This window comes from Staurois parvus, unplaced genomic scaffold (assembly GCF_062004578.1).
Source record: "Staurois parvus isolate SC_StPar_1 unplaced genomic scaffold, SC_StPar_1.0 ptg001757l, whole genome shotgun sequence".
Taxonomy (NCBI): domain Eukaryota; kingdom Metazoa; phylum Chordata; class Amphibia; order Anura; family Ranidae; genus Staurois; species Staurois parvus.
In genome coordinates, this window is record NW_028319553.1 from 47,540 (window position 1) to 71,786 (window position 24,247).

Sequence of the window (24,247 nt, forward strand, 5' to 3'; positions counted from 1 at the left end):
CCCAATTGTACTCCTACATTGTCACCCTGTCATGCACAAAATCAAAAACATCCTTCGTTCTGTAATCCGACGGTGCCACCAATGATTTTGAAAATGGGTCGTTTTTCACAAATTTTCCAGCATGTCCTGTAAATGAAAAGGGGAGGAACCACGAAAATTGTCCAGTGACATCACCCCGCCAACAGAGCGAAAATCGCCCGGTGCCATCGCCCCGCCAACAGAGCGAAAATCGCCCGGTGCCATCGCCCCGCCAACAGAGCGAAAATCGCCACGTGATATCGCCCCGCCAACAAAGAGCGAAAATCGCCCGGTGCCATCGCCCCGCCAACAGAGCAAAAATCGTCCGGTGCCATCGCCCCGCCAACAGAGCGAAAATCGCCCGGTGCCATCACCCCGCCAACAGAGCGAAAATCGCCCGGTGCCATCGCCCCGCCAACAGAGCAAAAATCGCCCGGTGCCATCGCCCCAACAGAGCAAAAATCGTCCGGTGCCATCGCCCCAACAGAGCGAAAATTGCCCGGTACCGTCGCCCCAACAGAGCGAAAATCGCCCGGTGCCATCGCCCCAACAGAGCGAAAATCGCCCGGTGCCATCGCCCCACCAACAGAGCGAAAATCGCCCGGTGCCATCGCCCCAACAGAGCGAAAATCGTCCGGTGCCATCACCCCGCCAACAAAGAGCGAAAATCGCCCGGTGCCATCGCCCCACCAACAGAGCGAAAATCGTCCAGTGCCATCGCCCCACCAACAGACCGAACATCGCCCGGTGCCATCGCCCCACCAACAGAGCGAAAATCGTCCGGTGCCATCGCCCCACCAACAGAGCAAAAATCGCCCGGTGCCATCGCCCCGCCAACAAAGAGCGAAAATCGCCCGGTGCCATCGCCCCGCCAACAAAGAGCGAAAATCGTCCGGTGCCATCGCCCCGCCAACAAAGAGCAAAAATCGTCCGGTGCCATCGCCCCACCAACAGAGCAAAAATCGCCCGGTGCCATCGCCCCGCCAACAAAGAGCGAAAATCGTCCGGTGCCATCGCCCCGCCAACAAAGAGCGAAAATCGTCCGGTGCCATCGCCCCGCCAACAGAGCAAAAATCGTCCGGTGCCATCGCCCCGCCAACAGAGCAAAAATCGTCCGGTGCCATCGCCCCGCCAACAGAGCAAAAATCGTCCGGTGCCATCGCCCCGCCAACAGAGCAAAAATCGTCCGGTGCCATCGCCCCGCCAACAGAGCAAAAATCGTCCGGTGCCATCGCCCCACCAACAGACCGAACATCGCCCGGTGCCATCGCCCCACCAACAGAGCGAAAATCGCCCGGTGCCATCGCCCCGCCAACAGAGCGAAAATCGCCCGGTGCCATCGCCCCGCCAACAGAGCGAAAATCGCCCGGTGCCATCGCCCCGCCAACAGAGCGAAAATCGCCCGGTGCCATCGCCCCGCCAACAGAGCGAAAATCGCCCAGTGCCATCGCCCCGCCAACAGAGCGAAAATCGCCCGGTGCCATCGCCCCGCCAACAGAGCGAAAATCGCCCGGTGCCATCGCCCCGCCAACAAAGAGCGAAAATCGCCCGGTGCCATCGCCCCACCAACAGAGCGAAAATCGTCCAGTGCCATCGCCCCACCAACAGACCGAACATCGCCCGGTGCCATCGCCCCACCAACAGAGCGAAAATCGCCCGGTGCCATCGCCCCACCAACAAAGAGCGAAAATCGCCCGGTGCCATCGCCCCGCCAACAAAGAGCGAAAATCGTCCGGTGCCATCGCCCCGCCAACAAAGAGCGAAAATCGTCCGGTGCCATCGCCCCGCCAACAGAGCAAAAATCGTCCGGTGCCATCGCCCCGCCAACAGAGCAAAAATCGTCCGGTGCCATCGCCCCGCCAACAGAGCAAAAATCGTCCGGTGCCATCGCCCCGCCAACAGAGCAAAAATCGTCCGGTGCCATCGCCCCGCCAACAGAGCAAAAATCGTCCGGTGCCATCGCCCCACCAACAGAGCAAAAATCGTCCGGTGCCATCGCCCCGCCAACAGAGCAAAAATCGTCCGGTGCCATCGCCCCACCAACAGACCGAACATCGCCCGGTGCCATCGCCCCACCAACAGAGCGAAAATCGCCCGGTGCCATCGCCCCGCCAACAGAGCGAAAATCGCCCGGTGCCATCGCCCCGCCAACAGAGCGAAAATCGTCCGGTGCCATCGCCCCGCCAACAGAGCGAAAATCGCCCGGTGCCATCGCCCCGCCAACAGAGCGAAAATCGCCCGGTGCCATCGCCCCGCCAACAGAGCGAAAATCGTCCGGTGCCATCGCCCCGCCAACAGAGCGAAAATCGCCCGGTGCCATCGCCCCGCCAACAGAGCGAAAATCGCCCGGTGCCATCGCCCCGCCAACAGAGCGAAAATCGCCCGGTGCCATCGCCCCGCCAACAGAGCGAAAATCGCCCGGTGCCATCGCCCCGCCAACAGAGCGAAAATCGCCCGGTACCGTCGCCCCAACAGAGCGAAAATCGCCCGGTGCCATCGCCCCAACAGAGCGAAAATCGCCCGGTGCCATCGCCCCACCAACAGAGCGAAAATCGCCCGGTGCCATCGCCCCAACAGAGCGAAAATCGTCCGGTGCCATCACCCCGCCAACAAAGAGCGAAAATCGCCCGGTGCCATCGCCCCACCAACAGAGCGAAAATCGTCCAGTGCCATCGCCCCACCAACAGAGCGAACATCGCCCGGTGCCATCGCCCCACCAACAGAGCGAAAATCGTCCGGTGCCATCGCCCCACCAACAAAGAGCGAAAATCGTCCGGTGCCATCGCCCCGCCAACAAAGAGCGAAAATCGTCCGGTGCCATCGCCCCGCCAACAGAGCAAAAATCGTCCGGTGCCATCGCCCCGCCAACAGAGCAAAAATCGTCCGGTGCCATCGCCCCACCAACAGAGCAAAAATCGTCCGGTGCCATCGCCCCACCAACAGAGCAAAAATCGCCCGGTGCCATCGCCCCGCCAACAAAGAGCGAAAATCGCCCGGTGCCATCGCCCCGCCAACAAAGAGCGAAAATCGTCCGGTGCCATCGCCCCGCCAACAAAGAGCGAAAATCGTCCGGTGCCATCGCCCCGCCAACAGAGCGAAAATCGCCCGGTGCCATCGCCCCGCCAACAGAGCGAAAATCGCCCGGTGCCATCGCCCCGCCAACAGAGCGAAAATCGCCCGGTGCCATCGCCCCGCCAACAGAGCAAAAATCGTCCGGTGCCATCGCCCCGCCAACAGAGCAAAAATCGTCCGGTGCCATCGCCCCGCCAACAGAGCAAAAATCGTCCGGTGCCATCGCCCCGCCAACAGAGCAAAAATCGTCCGGTGCCATCGCCCCACCAACAGACCGAACATCGCCCGGTGCCATCGCCCCGCCAACAGAGCGAAAATCGCCCGGTGCCATCGCCCCATCCAACAGAGCGAAAATCGCCCGGTGCCATCGCCCCGCCAACAGAGCGAAAATCACCCGGTGCCATCGCCCCGCCAACAGAGCGAAAATCGCCCGGTGCCATCGCCCCGCCAACAGAGCGAAAATCGCCCGGTGCCATCGCCCCGCCAACAGAGCGAAAATCGCCCGGTGCCATCGCCCCGCCAACAGAGCGAAAATCGCCCGGTGCCATCGCCCCGCCAACAGAGCGAAAATCGCCCGGTGCCATCACCCTGCCAACAGAGCGAAACATGACTTAGTACTTGGTGGCAAATCCTTTGTTGGCCATCAGAGGTCAGATGTTTCCTGGAGTTGGCCCCCAGGTTCGCACACATCTCAGGAGGGATTTTGGCCCACTCCTCTTGGCAGATCCTCTCCAAGTCATTAAGGTTTGGTGGCTGATGTTTGGCAACTCGAACTTTCAGCTCCTCCACAGATTTTCAATCGGCTAGGCCACTCCAGGACCTTAATGTGCTTCTTCTTGAGCCGCTCCTTTGTTGCCTTGGCCGTGTGTTTTGGGTCATTGTCATGCTGGAACACCCATCCACGACCCATTTTCAATGCCCTGGCTGAGGGAAGAAGGTTCTCACTCAAGATTTGATGGTACATTGCCCTGTCCATCGTCCCTTTGATGCGGTGCAGTTGTCCTGTCCCCTTAGCAGAAATAAACCCCCAAAGCAGAATGTTTCCACCACCATGTTTCACCGTTGGGATGGTGTTCTTGGGGTCATAGGCAGCATTCCTCCTCCTCCAAACACGGCGAGTTGAGTTGATGCCAAAGAGCTGGATTTTAGTCTCATCTGACCACAACACTTCCCACCAGTCCTCCTCTGCATCATTCAGATGTTCAGTGGCAGACTTCAGACGGGCTGGACATGTACTTTCTTGAGCAGAGGGACCTTGCGGCACTGCAGGATTTCAGTCCTTGTCGGCGTAGTGTGTTACCAATTGTTTTCTTGGTGACTGTGGTCCCAGCTGCCTGGAGATCATTGACAAGATCCTCACATGTAGTTCTGGGATGATTCCTCACTGTTCTCATGATCATTGACACTCCACGAGGTGAGATCTTGCATGGTGCACCAGACCTAGGGAGACTGACACTTGTTTTGTGTTTCTTCCATTTGTGAATGATTGCACCAACTGTTGTCACCTTCTCCCCAAGCTGCTTGGCCATAGTTTGGTAGCCCAGTCCAGCCTTGTGTAGGTCTACCATCTTGTCCCTGACATCCTTGGACAGCTCTTTGGTCTTTGCCATGGTGAAGAGTTTGGAATCTGATTGTTTGATTGCTCCTGTGGACAGGTGTCTTTTATACAGGTAACACAATGAGATTAGCAGCACTCCCTTTAAGAGACTGCTTCTAATCTCAGCTTGTTACCTGTATGAAAGACACCTGGGAGCCAGAAATCCTGCTGAATGATAGGGGATCAAATCCTTCTTTCCCTCATGAACATGCAGATCAGTCATCATTTGTTAGACGCATTTCTGCTGAATTTGTTGTTGTATTCTGTCTCTCAGTGTTACACCGAACATTCCATTGTTAGACCGATCATTTCTGTGTGAGGGGCGAACATTCAACATCAGCCGGGGAGCAAATACACATTTCCTTCACTGTATATATGTGTGTGTGTATGTATGTATATGTGTGTGTGTGTGTGTATGTATGTATGTATATGTGTATGTGTGTATGTATGTATGTATATATGTGTGTGTGTGTGTATGTATGTTTATATGTGTGTATGTATGTATATATGTGTGTATGTATGTATGTATGTGTGTGTGTATGTATATACAGTTGTGACCAAAATTATTCAACCCCCACTGAAATTGAGTGTTTTGGCCAGTTTGACATTGCTTTTGATCATTCAGTCATCTTGCTTACATTTACATTAAAGAGGCACTTGTAGGTCAGACAAATATAACATAACAGTTATAATGAAATAACCACAAATGTCTTTTCTGTGCTCACAGCATTATCAGTTTTATTCAACCCCCAAGTGACATTCAATCTTAGTACTTAGTACAGCATCCTTTTACAGTTATAACAGCTTTTAAACGTGAAGCATAGCTTGACACAAGTGTCTTGCAGCGATCTACGGGTATCTTCGCCCATTCTTCATGGGCAAAGGCCTCCAGTTCAGTCACATTCTTAGGCTTGCGCACTGCAACTGCTTTCTTTAAGTCCCACCAGAGGTTCTCAATCGGATTTAAGTCTGGTGACTGCGATGGCCACTCCAAAATGTTCCAGCCTTTCCTCTGCAACCATGCTCTAGTGGACTTGGAGGTATGCTTGGGATCATTGTCCTGTTGAAAGGTCCAACGTCTCCCAAGCCTCAGGTGTGTGACGGACTGCATCACGTTTCCATCCAATATCTCCTGGTACTGAAGAGAATTCATGGTACCTTGCACACGCTGAAGCTTCCCTGTACCTGCAGAAGCAAAACAGCCCCAAAGCATGATTGACCCTCCACCATGCTTCACAGTAGGCAAGGTGTTCTTTTCATCATAGGCCTTGTTCTTCCTCCTCCAAACATAGCGTTGATCCATGGGCCCAAACAGTTCTAATTTTGTTTCATCAGTCCACAGAACACTATCCCACAACTTTTGTGGTTTGTCCACATGGCTTTTGGCATACTGCAGTCGACTCTTCTTATTCTTTGGAGACAGCAAGGGGGTACGCCTGGGAGTTCTGGCACGGAGGCCTTCATTACGCAGTGTGCGTCTTATTGTCTGGGCTGAAACTTCTGTACCCACATCTGACAAATCTTTTCTCAGTTCCTCAGCAGTCACACGGGGACTTCTCTCCACTCTACGCTTCAGGTAGCGCACAGCAGTCGAAGTCAGCATCTTCTTTCTGCCACGACCAGGTAGCGTTTCAACAGTGCCCTTTGCCTTGAATTTGCGAATGATGCTTCCTAAGGTGTCTCTTGGTATGTTTAACATCTTTGCAATCTTCTTATAGCCATTGCCCTTCCTGTGAAGAGAAATCACCTCTTCTCTTGTCTTCCTGGACCATTCTCTTGCCTTCACCATGTTTGTAACCACACCAGTAAATGTCTAGAAGGAGCTGAGTATCACAGTCATTTTAAAGCTGCCTAATTGGTGCTTATTATGCTTGATTGCTGCTCGGTGACATCCACAGGTGTTTTCAATACCTGATGGAAAGCACCTGTATGAACCTCTGTTCTTCAGAGTGGTAGTCTTTAAGGGGTTGAATAATTGTGGCAATGAAGAAACCACATAAGAACCATTTACTACTGTATTACATAAACAATTGATGTCATTTTAGTTGCATTTGGGTAGTTACAACGTCCTTGTAGGATTTGATTCTGAATACAATTCCAAATGTACACTATAGTCCCTAAACCCCTTTACAGCATTGGGGGTTGAATAATTTTGGTCACAACTGTATATATGTGTGTGTGTGTATATACAGTTGCAAGAAAAAGTATGTGAACCCCTTGGGATTACGTGGAGTTTTGCATGAATTGGGCATAAAATGTGCTCTGAACGTCATCTAAGTCACAACAATAGAAGAACACAGTCTGCTGAACATAATACTACACAAACATTAGATGTTGCCATGGTTTAATTGCACATAACATGTAAACATTCACAGCGCAGGGAGGAAAAAGTATGTGAGGCCCTAGCTTAATGACCTCTCCCAGAGCTAATTGGAGCCAGGAGTGAGCCAACCTTGACTCCAATCAGTGTGATGATATTGGATGTGTTGCTGACAGCTGTCCTGCCCTTAAAAAACACACGCCTGTTTTGGGTTTACTGGTTTCAAGAAGCACTGTCTGATGTGAACCATGCCTCGCAGAAAAGAGCTCTCAGAAGACCTATGATCAAGAATTGTTGACTTGCATGAGGCTGGAAAGGGTTACAAAAGTATCTCCAAAAGCCTTGATGTTCCTGTGTCCACGGTAAGACAGACTGTCTACAAATGGAGAAAGTTTAGCACTGTTGCTACTCTCCCTAGGCGCGGTCGTCCTGTAAAAATGACTGCAAGAGCACAGCGCAGAATGCTGCATGAGGTAAAGAAGAATCCCAGAGTGTCAGCTAAAGACCTACAGAAATCTCTGGCACATGCTAACATTTTTGTTGACACATCTACAATAAGGAAAACATGAAACAAGAATGGAGTACATGGGAGGACACCACGGAGGAAGCCATTGCTGTCCAAAAAGAAGATTGCAGCACGTTTGAAGTTTGCAAAAGAGCACCTGGATGTTCCACAGCACTACTGGCAAAATATACTGTGGACAGATGAAACCAAGATTGAGTTGTTTGGGAAGAACACACAACACTATGTGTGGAGAAAAAAAGGCACAGCACACCAACATCAAAACCTCATCCCCACTGTGAAACATGGCGGAGGGAGCATCATGGTTTGGGGCTGCTTTGCTGCCTCAGGGCCTGGACGCATTGTTGTCATTGATGGGAAAATGAATTCCAGAGTTTATCAAGACATTTTGCAGGAAAACGTACGACCATCTGTCCGCCAACTGAAGCTCCGCAGAGGATGGGTGATGCAACAGGACAATGACCCAAAGCATACAAGTCATTCAACAAAACAATGGCTGCAACAGCACAGAATACGCCTTCTGGAGTGGCCCAGTCAGAGTCCTGACCTCAACCCCATTGAAATGCTGTGGCATGACCTTAAGAGAGCGATTCACACCAGACATCCCAAGAATATTGCTACACTGAAACAGTTTTGTGAAGAGGAGTGGTCCAAAATGACTCCAGATCGTTGTGCAGGTCTGATCTGCAACTACAGGAAACGTTTGGTTGAGGTTATTGCTGCCAAAGGAGGGTCAACCAGTTATTAAGTCCAAAGGTTCACAGACTTTTTCCTCCCTGCACTGTGAATGTTTACATGTTATGTGCAATTAAACCATGGCAACATCTAATGTTTGTGTAGTATTATGTTCAGCAGACTGTGTTCTTCTATTGTTGTGACTTAGATGACGTTCAGAGCACATTTTATGCCCAATTCATGCAAAACTCCACGTAATCCCAAGGGGTTCACATACTTTTTCTTGCAACTGTATGTGTGTGTGTATGTATGTATGTATGTATGTGTGTGTGTGTGCGTGTATGTATGTGTGTGTATGTATGTATGTATGTATGTGTGTGTATGTATGTATGTATGTGTGTGTATATATATACACACACATGCACGCACACACACACTATGCCTTCTGATTCATAGCACAGCATAGTGATTGTGCTTTACTGTTCCTCTTAGTTCATGTCCAGTCTACAGACTGGCTAACAGTAGACTAGTGTCTTATCCTTGAATAATTTTCCTCTCAGCCGCCGTCCAGCAAGGATGTTGATTGCACCGCCTGCCTTCTAGAAAGCTGCTGCTGCTGCCTATGAAATCTGACCTTGAAAAATGTGATGGCCGAACATGAGATGGCTTTACAATAGCTAACCGAACCCGCCAACGGCTGACAGACATCACGCCTTATTGCCCCTGGAGAAGCCCCAAAGTGGGTGATTAGGTTTTATGGTAATGGCGCTCGGCGGGGAACTAATGCGTTTTATTGATATGGTTTCCGGTGGGACGGGCGATCACCGGCGTCTCAAGGTCATTCTTTCGCGCTGCCAGACATTCCCATTTGTAACTTAAGTGCTTCATTTAAAAAAAAAAAAATTCCCTTTTAACGACCAGGAAAAAAAAACCCGCGATTGGCTGTTGTTGCCCTTTTGTTTACAGTACATCGTGCTATTTCTGTAGTGCTAATCTTCCCTGGGCTCTCCGGTTTCATACTCCGGGCCCCGGGCCCTCAGATTCCCTTCTCAGCTTTAAAGGTCTCCAGGCAGAAAAAATATATATATACTCCAGGCTGCTGAACTCTGTACACTGTGCTGTACGTCATATACTCCGCTCCTCCAGTCTGTACACTGTGCTGTACGTCATATACTGCGCACTCCTCCAGTCTGTACACTGTGCTGTACGTCATATACTCCGCTCCTCCAGTCTGTACACTGTGCTGTACGTCATATACTGCGCACTCCTCCAGTCTGTACACTGTGCTGTATGTCATATACTCCGCTCCTCCAGTCTGTACACTGTGCTGTATGTCATATACTCCGCTCCTCCAGTCTGTACACTGTGCTGTACGTCATATACTGCGCACTCCTCCAGTCTGTACACTGTGCTGTATGTCATATACTCCGCTCCTCCAGTCTGTACACTGTGCTGTACGTCATATACTGCGCACTCCTCCAGTCTGTACACTGTGCTGTACATCATATACTCCGCTCCTCCAGTCTGTACACTGTGCTGTACATCATATACTCCGCACTCCTCCAGTCTGTACACTGTGCTGTACATCATATACTCCCCTCCTCCAGTCTGTACACTGTGCTGTACGTCATATACTCCGCTCCTCCAGTCTGTACACTGTGCTGTACATCATATACTGCGCACTCCTCCAGTCTGTACACTGTGCTGTACGTCATATACTTCGCTCCTCCAGTCTGTACACTGTGCTGTACATCATATACTCCGCTCCTCCAGTCTGTACACTGTGCTGTACGTCATATACTCCGCTCCTCCAGTCTGTACACTGTGCTGTACGTCATATACTGCGCACTCCTCCAGTCTGTACACTGTGCTGTACATCATATACTGCGCACTCCTCCAGTCTGTACACTGTGCTGTACGTCATATACTTCGCTCCTCCAGTCTGTACACTGTGCTGTACGTCATATACTCCACTCCTCCAGTCTGTACACTGTGCTGTACGTCATATACTCCGCTCCTCCAGTCTGTACACTGTGCTGTACATCATATACTCCGCTCCTCCAGTCTGTACACTGTGCTGTACATCATATACTCCACTCCTCCAGTCTGTACACTGTGCTGTACATCATATACTCCGCTCCTCCAGTCTGTACACTGTGCTGTACATCATATACTCCACTCCTCCAGTCTGTACACTGTGCTGTACGTCATATACTCCGCTCCTCCAGTCTGTACACTGTGCTGTACATCATATACTCCGCTCCTCCAGTCTGTACACTGTGCTGTACATCATATACTCCGCTCCTCCAGTCTGTACACTGTGCTGTACATCATATACTCCGCTCCTCCAATCTGTACACTGTGCTGTACATCATATACTCCACTCCTCCAGTCTGTACACTGTGCTGTACATCATATACTCCGCTCCTCCAGTCTGCACACTGTGCTGTACATCATATACTCCGCACTCCTCTAGTCTGTACACTGTGCTGTACATCATATACTCCGCTCCTCCAGTCTGTACACTGTGCTGTACATCATATACTCCGCTCCTCCAGTCTGTACACTGTGCTGTACATCATATACTCCGCTCCTCCAGTCTGTACGTCATATACTCCGCTCCTCCAGTCTGTACGTCATATACTCCGCTCCTCCAGTCTGTACATCATATACTCCGTTCCTCCAGTCTGTACACTGTGCTGTATGTCATATACTCCGCTCCTCCAGTCTGTACACTGTGCTTTACGTCATATACTCCGCTCCTCCAGTCTGTACACTGTGCTGTACATCACATACTCCGCACTCCTCTAGTCTGTACACTGTGCTGTACATCATATACTCCCCTCCTCCAGTCTGTACACTGTGCTGTACATCATATACTGCGCACTCCTCTAGTCTGTACACTGTGCTGTACATCATATACTCCGCTCCTCCAGTCTGTACACTGTGCTGTACGTCATATACTCCGCTCCTCCAGTCTGTACACTGTGCTGTACGTCATATACTCCGCTCCTCCAGTCTGTACACTGTGCTGTACATTATATACTCCGCTCCTCCAGTCTGTACACTGCTGTACGTCATATACTCCGCTCCTCCAGTCTGTACACTGTGCTGTACATCATATACTCCGCTCCTCCAGTCTGTACACTGTGCTGTACATCATATACTCCGCTCCTCCAGTCTGTACACTGTGCTGTACGTCATATACTCCGCTCCTCCAGTCTGTACACTGTGCTGTACATCATATACTCCGCTCCTCCAGTCTGTACACTGTGCTGTACATCATATACTCCACTCCTCCAGTCTGTACACTGTGCTGTACATCATATACTCCGCTCCTCCAGTCTGTACACTGTGCTGTACGTCATATACTCCACTCCTCCAGTCTGTACACTGTGCTGTACGTCATATACTGCGCACTCCTCCAGTCTGTACACTGTGCTGTATGTCATATACTCCGCTCCTCCAGTCTGTACACTGTGCTGTACGTCATATACTGCGCACTCCTCCAGTCTGTACACTGTGCTGTACATCATATACTCCGCTCCTCCAGTCTGTACACTGTGCTGTACATCATATACTCCGCACTCCTCCAGTCTGTACACTGTGCTGTACATCATATACTCCCCTCCTCCAGTCTGTACACTGTGCTGTACGTCATATACTCCGCTCCTCCAGTCTGTACACTGTGCTGTACATCATATACTGCGCACTCCTCCAGTCTGTACACTGTGCTGTACGTCATATACTTCGCTCCTCCAGTCTGTACACTGTGCTGTACATCATATACTCCGCTCCTCCAGTCTGTACACTGTGCTGTACGTCATATACTCCGCTCCTCCAGTCTGTACACTGTGCTGTACGTCATATACTGCGCACTCCTCCAGTCTGTACACTGTGCTGTACGTCATATACTGCGCACTCCTCCAGTCTGTACACTGTGCTGTACGTCATATACTTCGCTCCTCCAGTCTGTACACTGTGCTGTACGTCATATACTCCACTCCTCCAGTCTGTACACTGTGCTGTACGTCATATACTCCGCTCCTCCAGTCTGTACACTGTGCTGTACATCATATACTCCGCTCCTCCAGTCTGTACACTGTGCTGTACATCATATACTCCACTCCTCCAGTCTGTACACTGTGCTGTACATCATATACTCCGCTCCTCCAGTCTGTACACTGTGCTGTACATCATATACTCCACTCCTCCAGTCTGTACACTGTGCTGTACGTCATATACTCCGCTCCTCCAGTCTGTACACTGTGCTGTACATCATATACTCCGCTCCTCCAGTCTGTACACTGTGCTGTACATCATATACTCCGCTCCTCCAGTCTGTACACTGTGCTGTACATCATATACTCCGCTCCTCCAATCTGTACACTGTGCTGTACATCATATACTCCACTCCTCCAGTCTGTACACTGTGCTGTACATCATATACTCCGCTCCTCCAGTCTGCACACTGTGCTGTACATCATATACTCCGCACTCCTCTAGTCTGTACACTGTGCTGTACATCATATACTCCGCTCCTCCAGTCTGTACACTGTGCTGTACATCATATACTCCGCTCCTCCAGTCTGTACACTGTGCTGTACATCATATACTCCGCTCCTCCAGTCTGTACGTCATATACTCCGCTCCTCCAGTCTGTACGTCATATACTCCGCTCCTCCAGTCTGTACATCATATACTCCGTTCCTCCAGTCTGTACACTGTGCTGTATGTCATATACTCCGCTCCTCCAGTCTGTACACTGTGCTTTACGTCATATACTCCGCTCCTCCAGTCTGTACACTGTGCTGTACATCACATACTCCGCACTCCTCTAGTCTGTACACTGTGCTGTACATCATATACTCCCCTCCTCCAGTCTGTACACTGTGCTGTACATCATATACTGCGCACTCCTCTAGTCTGTACACTGTGCTGTACATCATATACTCCGCTCCTCCAGTCTGTACACTGTGCTGTACGTCATATACTCCGCTCCTCCAGTCTGTACACTGTGCTGTACGTCATATACTCCGCTCCTCCAGTCTGTACACTGTGCTGTACATTATATACTCCGCTCCTCCAGTCTGTACACTGCTGTACGTCATATACTCCGCTCCTCCAGTCTGTACACTGTGCTGTACATCATATACTCCGCTCCTCCAGTCTGTACACTGTGCTGTACATCATATACTCCGCTCCTCCAGTCTGTACACTGTGCTGTACGTCATATACTCCGCTCCTCCAGTCTGTACACTGTGCTGTACGTCATATACTCCGCTCCTCCAGTCTGTACACTGTGCTGTACATCATATACTCCACTCCTCCAGTCTGTACACTGTGCTGTACATCATATACTCCGCTCCTCCAGTCTGTACACTGTGCTGTACGTCATATACTCCGCTCCTCCAGTCTGTACACTGTGCTGTACGTCATATACTCCACTCCTCCAGTCTGTACACTGTGCTGTACGTCATATACTCCGCTCCTCCAGTCTGTACACTGTGCTGTACATCATATACTCCGCTCCTCCAGTCTGAACACTGTGCTGTACATCATATACTCCGCTCCTCCAGTCTGTACACTGTGCTGTACATCATATACTCCGCTCCTCCAGTCTGTACACTGTGCTGTACATCATATACTCCACTCCTCCAGTCTGTACACTGTGCTGTACATCATATACTCCGCACTCCTCTAGTCTGTACACTGTGCTGTACATCATATACTCCGCTCCTCCAGTCTGTACACTGTGCTGTACATCATATACTCCGCTCCTCCAGTCTGTACACTGTGCTGTACATCATATACTCCGCTCCTCCAGTCTGTACGTCATATACTCCGCTCCTCCAGTCTGTACGTCATATACTGCGCACTCCTCCAGTCTGTACACTGTGCTGTACATCATATACTCGCTCCTCCAGTCTGTACACTGTGCTGTACGTCATATACTCCGCTCCTCCAGTCTGTACACTGTGCTGTACGTCATATACTCCACTCCTCCAGTCTGTACACTGTGCTGTACGTCATATACTCCGCTCCTCCAGTCTGTACACTGTGCTGTACATCATATACTCCGCTCCTCCAGTCTGTACACTGTGCTGTACATCATATACTCCGCTCCTCCAGTCTGTACACTGTGCTGTACATCATATACTCCGCTCCTCCAGTCTGTACACTGTGCTGTATGTCATATACTGCGCACTCCTCCAGTCTGTACACTGTGCTGTACGTCATATACTCCACTCCTCCAGTCTGTACACTGTGCTGTACATCATATACTCCGCTCCTCCAGTCTGTACACTGTGCTGTACATTATATACTCCGCTCCTCCAGTCTGTACACTGTGCTGTACGTCATATACTGCGCACTCCTCCAGTCTGTACACTGTGCTGTACATTATATACTCCGCTCCTCCAGTCTGTACACTGTGCTGTATGTCAGATACTGCGCACTCCTCCAGTCTGTACACTGTGCTGTATGTCATATACTGGGCACTCCTCTAGTCTGTACACTGTGCTGTACATCATATACTCCGCTCCTCCGGTCTGTACACTGTGCTGTACATCATATACTCCGCTCCTCCAGTCTGTACACTGTGCTGTATGTCATATACTGCGCACTCCTCCAGTCTGTACACTGTGCTGTACATCATATACTCCGCTCCTCCAGTCTGTACACTGTGCTGTACGTCATATACTCCGCTCCTCCAGTCTGTACACTGTGCTGTACATTATATACTCCGCTCCTCCAGTCTGTACACTGTGCTGTACGTCATATACTGCGCGCTCCTCCAGTCTGTACACTGTGCTGTACGTCATATACTGCGCACTCCTCCAGTCTGTACACTGTGCTGTACGTCATATACTCCGCTCCTCCAGTCTGTACACTGTGCTGTACGTCATATACTCCGCTCCTCCAGTCTGTACACTGTGCTGTACGTCATATACTCCGCTCCTCCAGTCTGTACACTGTGCTGTACGTCATATACTCCGCTCCTCCAGTCTGTACACTGTGCTGTACGTCATATACTCCGCTCCTCCAGTCTGTACACTGTGCTGTACGTCATATACTCCGCTCCTCCAGTCTGTACACTGTGCTGTGCGTCATATACTCCGCTCCTCCAGTCTGTACACTGTGCTGTACGTCATATACTCCGCTCCTCCAGTCTGTACACTGTGCTGTACGTCATATACTCCGCTCCTCAATATGTGTCATTTACAGTATACTGCACGCCGCTCCACCCTGTACAGTGTATGGGGCAATCTATACCCCAGGCCCGCCCTACTTTGCGCACTGTGCTGTACATGGTATACTCTACATTGCTGTACTACAGTTGCTCTTTTGAAGCCCGTGCATTTTCGGACATTTGAAGACGCGACGTTCGCCAACCCTTTCGGCAAGATGGCCGCCACGGCTCCGCCCCCCTCGCTTCGATGCGCACAGAATGCCGTCTCGGGATAAGAGCCGCCCGCTCCATTTATTCCTTCCAGCTAATTCGGCTTTTAAGGGACGCCATGCAAATATTGTTCTTCCCCCAAACAAATGGGCCGTGCGAGCCGAGCGCGGGGGCCCCGGGGCCCGGGGCATATGGTGCTTTGTGTGCTCTCCCGGCATTAGGCCTCTCTCCATAAATCAATTACTGAGCCTCTGGTTGTGTAAGCAGATTATGGGTGCGTCCGCTCTGTATGGGCGCGGTATCTGGGTAACGGCTGGACCGTGCCGTCGTTCTGAGGACAGCGGAGGGTTCTCCTGGTCCCAGGCGTTGGACTTCTCCGATTATCCAAAGTGCTCACATGTTTCAGTCCCTTAGCGACACCACTTGTCCGTTCATTGGGCCGGATAATCGTTTGTTGGCTTTGGTCCTCGCTGACCGCGATGGAGACAAACTGCCGACTCGTCAGTAAGTGATCGAGGGAAAAAATTGTGCTGAGTTCCCGAGTCTGTACACCTGCTGTGCCCATTATGAGGGGTTCCCACCATCCCTGTGCTGGGTTCCCGGGTTTATACGCCTGCTGTGCCCATTATGAGGGGTTCCCACCATCCCTGTGCTGAGTTCCCAGCTCTGTACACCTGCTGTGCCCATTATGAGGGGTTCCCACCATCCCTGTGCTGGGTTCCCGGGTTTATACGCCTGCTGTGCCCATTATGAGGGGTTCCCACCATCCCTGTGCTGAGTTCCCGGGCCTGTACACCCGCTGTGCCCATTATGAGGGGTTCCCACCATCCCTGTGCTGGGTTCCCGGGTTTATACGCCTGCTGTGCCCATTATGAGGGGTTCCCACCATCCCTGTGCTGAGTTCCCGGGTCTGTACACCTGCTGTGCCCATTATGAGGGGTTCCCGCCATCCCTGTGCTGAGTTCCCAGGTCTGTACGCCCGCTGTGCCCATTATAAGGAGTTCCCACCATCCCTGTGCTGGGTTCCCGGGTCTGTACACCTGCTGTGCCCATTATGAGAGGTTCCCATCATCCCTGTGCTGAGTTCCCGGGTCTGTACACCTGCTGTGCCCATTATGAGAGGTTCCCATCATCCCTGTGCTGAGTTCCCGGGTCTGTACGCCTGCTGTGCCCATTATGAGGGGTTCCCATCATCCCTGTGCTGGGTTCCCGGGTCTGTACACCCGCTGTGCCCTTTATGAGGGGTTCCCACCATTCTTGTGCTGAGTTACTGGGTCTGTACACCCGCTGTGTCCATTATGAGGGGTTCCCACCAGGGGCGGACTGACAACTCATGGGGCCCCGGGCAATAGAGAATCATGGGGCCCCCGTGTCCTTGCCCAATTTTAAAAAATCCTATGAGAAAGGTACCAGGGGCATCTCATGGGGCCCCCTACTGACCCGGGCCCTTGGGCAGTGCCTGAGTTTCCAAATGGTCAGTCCGCCCCTGGTTCCCACTATCCCTGAGCTGAGTTCCCAGGTCTGTACACCTGCTGTACCCATTATGAGGGGTTCCCATCATCCCTGTGCGGAGTTCCCAGGTCTGAACACCTGCTGTACCCATTATGAGGGGTTCCCATCATCCATGTGCTGAGTTCCCAGGTCTGTACACCTGCTGTACCCATTATGAGGGGTTCCCATCATCCATGTGCTGAGTTCCCGGGTTTGTACACCTGCTGTACCCATTATGAGGGGTTCCCAACAGATGCCTCCAAGTTCTCCATTTTTTCCCCAGAACACATTGTGAAAAAGTTCCTTGGTGTCCAGCAATACTGATTTACTGCTCGTATGTGAAAGATTTGACCTAAATCTGGAAACTTTGACCTATTCATGACCCAGAAGGCTCCCCGAACTAAAAGTCCTTCCTAGAATTTGGGGTTTTCCAGCTTCCAAAGAGAAGCCCTCAAATGCACTTACATCACTGCTCCTGGTCTCACATGCTTCCCACTGTTGGAAAGCAGTACCACTCCCTGGAAAGGGTGGCCACCAGGGGTGGACTGACAACTCATGGGGCCCCCCCGGGCAAAAGGGGATCATGGGGTCCCTGTGTCCTTGCCCACACTCAAAGCACACCCAAAAAAGCCTATAAAAAGGTACCAGTGGCATTTCATGGGGCCCCCTACTGACCCCGGGCCCTCGGGCAGTACCTGAGTGCTCGAATGGTCAGTCCGCCCCTGGTGGCCACATGGACCAAACCCTTATCTTCACATGGTGGTGGACGTTCCCCTCTGCCTTCCCATCCAGATCCCTTCTGTGACACAGTACATGTTATGCCATGTCCACGCCAAAATGGCCACCAAAATCTCACAAGCCCAATTGTGACATAGATTTCTCCAAGATGGTGCCAAAAGCCCACAGTAAAATGGCCACCAAAATCTCACAAGCCCAATTGAGACATAGACTTCTCCAAGATGGTGCCAAGAGCCCACAGCAGAGGACACATTAGTCCCTATGCTTTGTGCAATGGCTTGCACCCTCGTAAGCATGGCTTCCTCTGACAATATGACTGCCGTTCTCCACCATCTGCATGGTGTACCATATGGCAACAGTCCAATTTTTCAAAAGAACTCCACTCCATCCCTAAGGTCCAACCAAGAACAGCACAGGAAGCACGCAATGGTGTCATCTGAGCCAACATCTCATTCCAGGAAGTAGATGGATGATCCCTGAATAAAGATGGCGCCAAGAAAGCAGACGAAGGAATTATCGGGGGGGGGGGGGGGGACTACTCTGTGAAAAGTATTCATAGGATCTGATGATTCCTTGAGTCAAGCTCCAGAAGAGGTCATGCCTCAAAGCCGACGAAACAAAAATCCCGGCTCGCAGTCACAATGACGCGGGAACGCGGTGACTAAACCCACTTTGGTCTCCGATGAGAACGCATTTTTTTTTTTACATTGAACCCGCTGCTTCTGTTTGGTTAATGGGGCCGCTCGCTATTTGCCGCTGTTGTTCTATTAACGTCACGGATGTTTAAGTGCTCCATGTGTTTGTTTTCCTGCCTATAGAAGAGATTACCAGAAATGGATGTTGACTCAAACCGCGATAATCATTGTATCGGCCCTGATAGGATTTATTACGCAACGCGCCGAAAGTATAACCACTCGCCGACCAGTCAGGCTCGTCGCTGGACTTCAAGTGGTTATACTGGAAGATGGTTGTTCTATTGAAACTTGCCGTAAGCCACCATGTTGGAAATGCCTCTTTATGAAGAAAAGATGGTTTGCTAACAAGTTATGTTGAGGGCTTCTCTTTTGTGTGGAAGCGGGAGAACCCCAAGTTCTAGGAATGCTGGTGTGGGGTATGGTGGTGATCAGGATGCTGGTATGGGGGTGATCAAGAAGCTGGTATGGGGGTGATCAGGATGCTGGTATAGGGTATGGTGGTGATCAGGATGTTGGTATGGTGTATGGTGGTGATCAGGATGTTGGTATGGTGTATGGGGGTGATCAGGACGCTGGTATGTGCTATGGTGGTGATCAGGATGCTGGTATGGGGGGATCAAGAAGATGGTATGGGGGATGGTGGTGATCAGGATGCTGGTATGAGGTATGGTGGTAATCAGGATGCTGGTAAGAGGGTGATCAAGAAGCTGGTATGGGGGTGATCAGGATGCTGGTATGGTGGTGATCTGGGTGCTGGTATGGGGGTGATCAGGACGCTGGTATGGGGGTGATCAGGACGCTGGTATGGGGGTGATCAGGGTGCTGGTATGGGGTATGGCGGTGATCAGGACGCTGGTATGGTGTATGGTGGTGATCAGGATGCTGGTATGGGGTATGGTGGTGATCAAGATGCTTTCTTGGGGTATGGTGGTGATCAAGAAGCTGGTATGAGGGTGATCTGGGTGCTGGTATGGGGTACGGCGGTGATCAGGATGCTGGTATGGGGTATGGCGGTGATCAGGATGCTGGTATGGGGTATGGTGGTGATCAGGATGCTGGTATGGGCTATGGTGGTGATCAGGACGCTGGTATGGGGTATGGCGGTGATCAGGACGCTGGTATGGAGTATGGTGGTGATCAGGACGCTGGTATGGAGTATGGTGGTGATCAGGATGCTGTTATGGGGTATGGTGGTGATCAGGATGCTGGTATGGGGTATGGCGGTGATCAGGACGCTGGTATGGAGTATGGTGGTGATCAGGGTGCTGGTATGGGGTATGGCGGTGATCAGGACGCTGGTATGGGGTATGGCGGTGATCAGGACGCTGGTATGGGGTATGGTGGTGATCAGGATGCTGGTATGGGGTATGGTGGTGATCAGGACGCTGGTATGGGGTATGGTGGTGATCAGGGTGCTGGTATGGGGTATGGTGGTGATCAGGGTGCTGGTATGGTGGTGATCAGGACGCTGGTATGGAGTATGGTGGTGATCAGGGTGCTGGTATGGGGTATGGTGGTGATCAGGATGCTGGTATGGGGTATGGCGGTGATCAGGACGCTGGTATGGGGTATGGCGGTGATCAGGACGCTGGTATGGGGTATGGCGGTGATCAGGATGCTGGTATGGGGTATGGCGGTGATCAGGACGCTGGTATGGGGTATGGTGGTGATCAGGACGCTGGTATGGGGTATGGTGGTGATCAGGACGCTGGTATGGAGTATGGCGGTGATCAGGATGCTGGTATGGGGTATGGCGGTGATCAGGACGCTGGTATGGAGTATGGCGGTGATCAGGATGCTGGTATGGGGTATGGTGGTGTCAGGGTGCTGGTATGGGGTCTGGTGGTGATCAGGATGCTGGTATGGGGTATGGCGGTGATCAGGATGCTGGTATGGGGTATGGCGGTGATCAGGACGCTGGTATGGGGTATGGTGGTGATCAGGATGCTGGTATGGGGTATGGCGGTGATCAGGACGCTGGTATGGGGTATGGCGGTGATCAGGACGCTGGTATGGGGTATGGCGGTGATCAGGACGCTGGTATGGGGTATGGTGGTGATCAGGGTGCTGGTATGGGGTCTGGTGGTGATCAGGATTCTGGTATGGGGTATGGTGGTGATCAGGATGCTGGTATGGGGTATGGCGGTGATCAGGGCGTTGGTTGGACTGGATAAGTTTCAACAAGTGTGTGGCTGTCTCCAATCAACAGAAGTCAAGCATTTCACCAACTTCTGTCTAAGGGACATGCTGAAAAAGGTTTCTCGATGAGCGGCTGCAGTCACTGATCAGTATATTTTGACAACAGTGGGTGTTGCTATCAGAATACAGTGTCCTGTTGGGACGGTGGTTTCTCCACCCACCTTATTTGCGTAGAGGACCCTAATAGTTCAGTGGGCTAAACTAAAAGAAAATCTAACAGTTTATGGCCAGTTTAACACTGACTGAGGGTACATGGAAGAAACCAGGGAGTATCTGGCCTGGACTGAACTACTTACAGGAGGGGAGAACAAATGGCAATACCAAAACCACTTAAGTAAACAAATTGTAGCTGCCTTAAACCACTGCTTCACACTTCACTACATCGCATGGATTCCAATTTATTGAAACAGTCACCTCCGATCAACAGAAAATGTACAGATGGGTTGGCTATGGTCAACACTAAAGAGGCCCTGTCTTCTTATTAATGCCGGACACTTTCTTTTTTTCCCCTAGAAAAAAGATAGTAACGACTTCCACGTGGTCCTCGGGAATGAAGCCTGTGATTTGGACTCCATGGTTTCTGCTATAACCCTGGCCTACTTCCTCTCCAAGGTATGAGTCCATGTCTGGTAAACCATCTAAAGCTGGCCACACACCGGTAGAATTTATGGAACGTTGGATTTTTCTAAAAGTTAATGGGGCTAAATTGACAATCGGTTTTGACTGCAGTGGCAATGAAAATCGGAGAAGGTTGGAAAGCTTTTCTCGAACCGATGAAATTCGATCTTCAAAGTTCAAAGAATTGATATGGCAACTGAACCAAATTTTTCAGGGTTTTCATACAAAATTTGTCCATAATGGTTCTATCAATTTTTCTGAAGTTCTGAATTTTCGAACGTACCTTTAACCAAAATTCTATTGGTGGGCAGTTTAACTCTCCCAATGACTCACCTGTCTCCGTATGGGCCCTGTGGGTGTGTTTGAAGGCCTTGACCAATCATGATAAGTTGTGTCTGGCCAAGATTCCTTCAGTCGTGGTTAGAAGATCCCACCATACATGTCTATATGGAATCCCGTAGAAGAAGAAATCCTGGGACAGCCGAAGTTACTTTTTTAAATGCACATGAAAAGGATGATGGGAAACCACGTTAAAAGCAGATTTTCCCTTTAACTTCTTTTTATTTATTTTTTTTCGGTTAGACCTCTTCCAGTAAAAATTTGGTGTATGTCCCAGTGTTGAACATCCCTCGAGAAGACTTCCCGCTCAGGACAGAATGCAGCTTCTTCCTGCAAGAAAACAGAATATCGGAAGATCTGTTGACGTTCCGCGATGAAGTAGACCTGGCCGACCTTTATGAATCGGGTCAGCTGTCGTTGTCACTGGTAGATCACAATGTGTTAGCCAGGTAAGGGTGACACCCACTTGCCATGGACCCTGCCAAGAACTGCACAACCACCAGGATCTACATGATCGTGTCATGTTTGAGTCGATACCAGGGGCGGACTGACCATTTGGAAACTCGGGCACTGCCCGAGGGCCCGGGGTCAGTAGGGGGCCCCATGAGATGCCCCTGGTACCTTTTTCATAGGCTTTTTTGAGTTTGGACAAGGACACAGGAGCCCCATGATCCCCTTTTGTCCAGGGAGTTGTCAGTCCGCCCCTGGTCGATACCTTACTCCAGGAAGTAGATGGTGACCTTGGGTAATTCCTAAACCAAGATGGCAGTGTAGTAACTACTCTGCAATTGGACGGCACTGCCAACATTTCAGTCTGACCTATAGAGCCTCCAAGCAGGCAGCATCTTATATGTTGTCACTTTAGCTTTCCCCTAGTGCTTCGGAAGTCCTTTGAGATGTATTAAATTACTCTCTTTATATATATATATATATTTCATCCCTGGCCATGTGGGATCTCCTGCATGGTAGGGGTTGGGGAAAGACCTGGCAACCTACCCTGTAAAAATAATTGCTAAAAGAATTCATGGAAAAAGTCGCTTATGAGTGATGGTCCATGCAATCGCCAAGGGTCGGATACGACTGAATGGATCTATATACTGTATATATATTTCAGTAAATTCTAGAACAACCCTTCTCAACTTCTTCAGGATGGAGGAATTCTTAGGATAACTTTTCAGGTTGAGGAACCCCTACTAGTACTCACTACTTCACAGCTCAATGTACATTGGCATGATGGTCAGTGAGAAGAATGCTCCTTACATTTGTGGTCATTGGGAATAACCCCCCCCAGATAGCTAAAAAGATCACCGGTGTCATTGGTTACCTAAATGAGAGACAGGACAGGCCCACTGCTCAAGGACGTCTTGGCAACCTCTGGAGGAACAGTAGAGATCCATGGAACCCTGGTTGAGAAAGGTCGTAATAGAGAATACAACCAGCCAATATTTTCCGATGTTTTGAAGGGTCTGAACATCTGTCTTGGCCATTACTTGGGAGGTCCCTGTCCCTGTTACAATATGAATTTAGATAATGTAAAAGGCAGCAGTAGGGGAAAACCCAAGATGGATGGGGGCACCAAAAATTCCAAACTGGCCAGGAACACAGGGACTTACTGCTGGACCTCCACCAGAGAAATAAAAAGCCCCTACAGCCTTCACCAATCATGAAATAACACTTTTTGGGTAAAAACCTTAACTCGTTTTTGCTGGTAAATGTATTTCTACTTTCACATTCATTCATTAGGTCTGACTCGTATATGGAAGACGTGGTGACCGAGGTTATTGACCACCGTGTTTTGGAGAGGAAGCCCTCTGCGAACTGCCGGGTCACTGTGGAGCTGGTGGGATCTTGCACCACTTTGGTCGCGGAGAAGATCGTTCAGGAGGCACCACAAATCCTGGACTTCCAACTTGCATCTGTGCTTCGAGGTGAGTCCTGAGAGGGAGAATGAAGTTTGCCAGGAAATTGTAGAGCTGCTGAGAAGATTCACTATCTCTATATGTCCTAAAGATCATGATCCCCGGCAGAGTAAGTGATGGGAAGTCCAAAACTTTGCAGTTTTCTCTGAATAGGAATAGAGGGGACATCCTCCATTGGGAACACATGTTCCAGTGATCACTGTCTGAGAGGGGATTTTCCTTCACTTTGGATGGATTTCCTTTCACTTTCTGTTGTGTCCCCAGGACAGGAAGTGAAGGGAAATCTGCCCACAGGGACATGCAGCATAAGTTGTCTTCATACCGCTTCAAAATGCTCAAGTTCATCAACATTCAGCAGCCTTTCTAAGCCGGGGTTTAATGAAACTTTAGGGTTCCTTCAGAGATTCCATTCCTAGGGGTTCCTTAAGCAACGAATAGTGATGGATTGTTTACCCAACTAACTGGCACTTTCATATTTCTGGCACCACCATTACTTGTTAGAGCTAATGGCATTGGACCAGTGGAACCTTTCCTTTTATCTCAGCTAAATAGCCACTGACCCCAATGATCTTATATGGTGTCTGTACGGGGGACATTGTTCCCACTGACCATCAATGTCAGGAGCATTCTTCCCCCTGACT

The 24,247-nt window shown here is 50.5% G+C and overlaps 1 protein-coding gene across 2 annotated transcripts in view; it reads left to right on the forward strand.

The window, feature by feature from the left end:
• PRUNE1 (prune exopolyphosphatase 1) overlaps positions 1 to 24,247 on the forward strand; it is a 54,355-nt gene that overhangs the window by 11,041 nt on the left and 19,067 nt on the right. The window contains exons 1-4 of one of the 2 annotated variants that reach the window (XM_089663739.1): positions 18,378 to 18,824; positions 21,244 to 21,342; positions 21,931 to 22,136; positions 23,431 to 23,615. In XM_089663739.1, the coding sequence (XP_089519865.1) occupies positions 18,801 to 18,824; positions 21,244 to 21,342; positions 21,931 to 22,136; positions 23,431 to 23,615 (514 nt within the window). In that variant the 5' untranslated portion in view covers positions 18,378 to 18,800. Of the gene's footprint in view, positions 1 to 18,377; positions 18,825 to 21,243; positions 21,343 to 21,930; positions 22,137 to 23,430; positions 23,616 to 24,247 lie in introns of those variants that run through there. The other variant, XM_089663738.1, reaches the window with a different exon arrangement.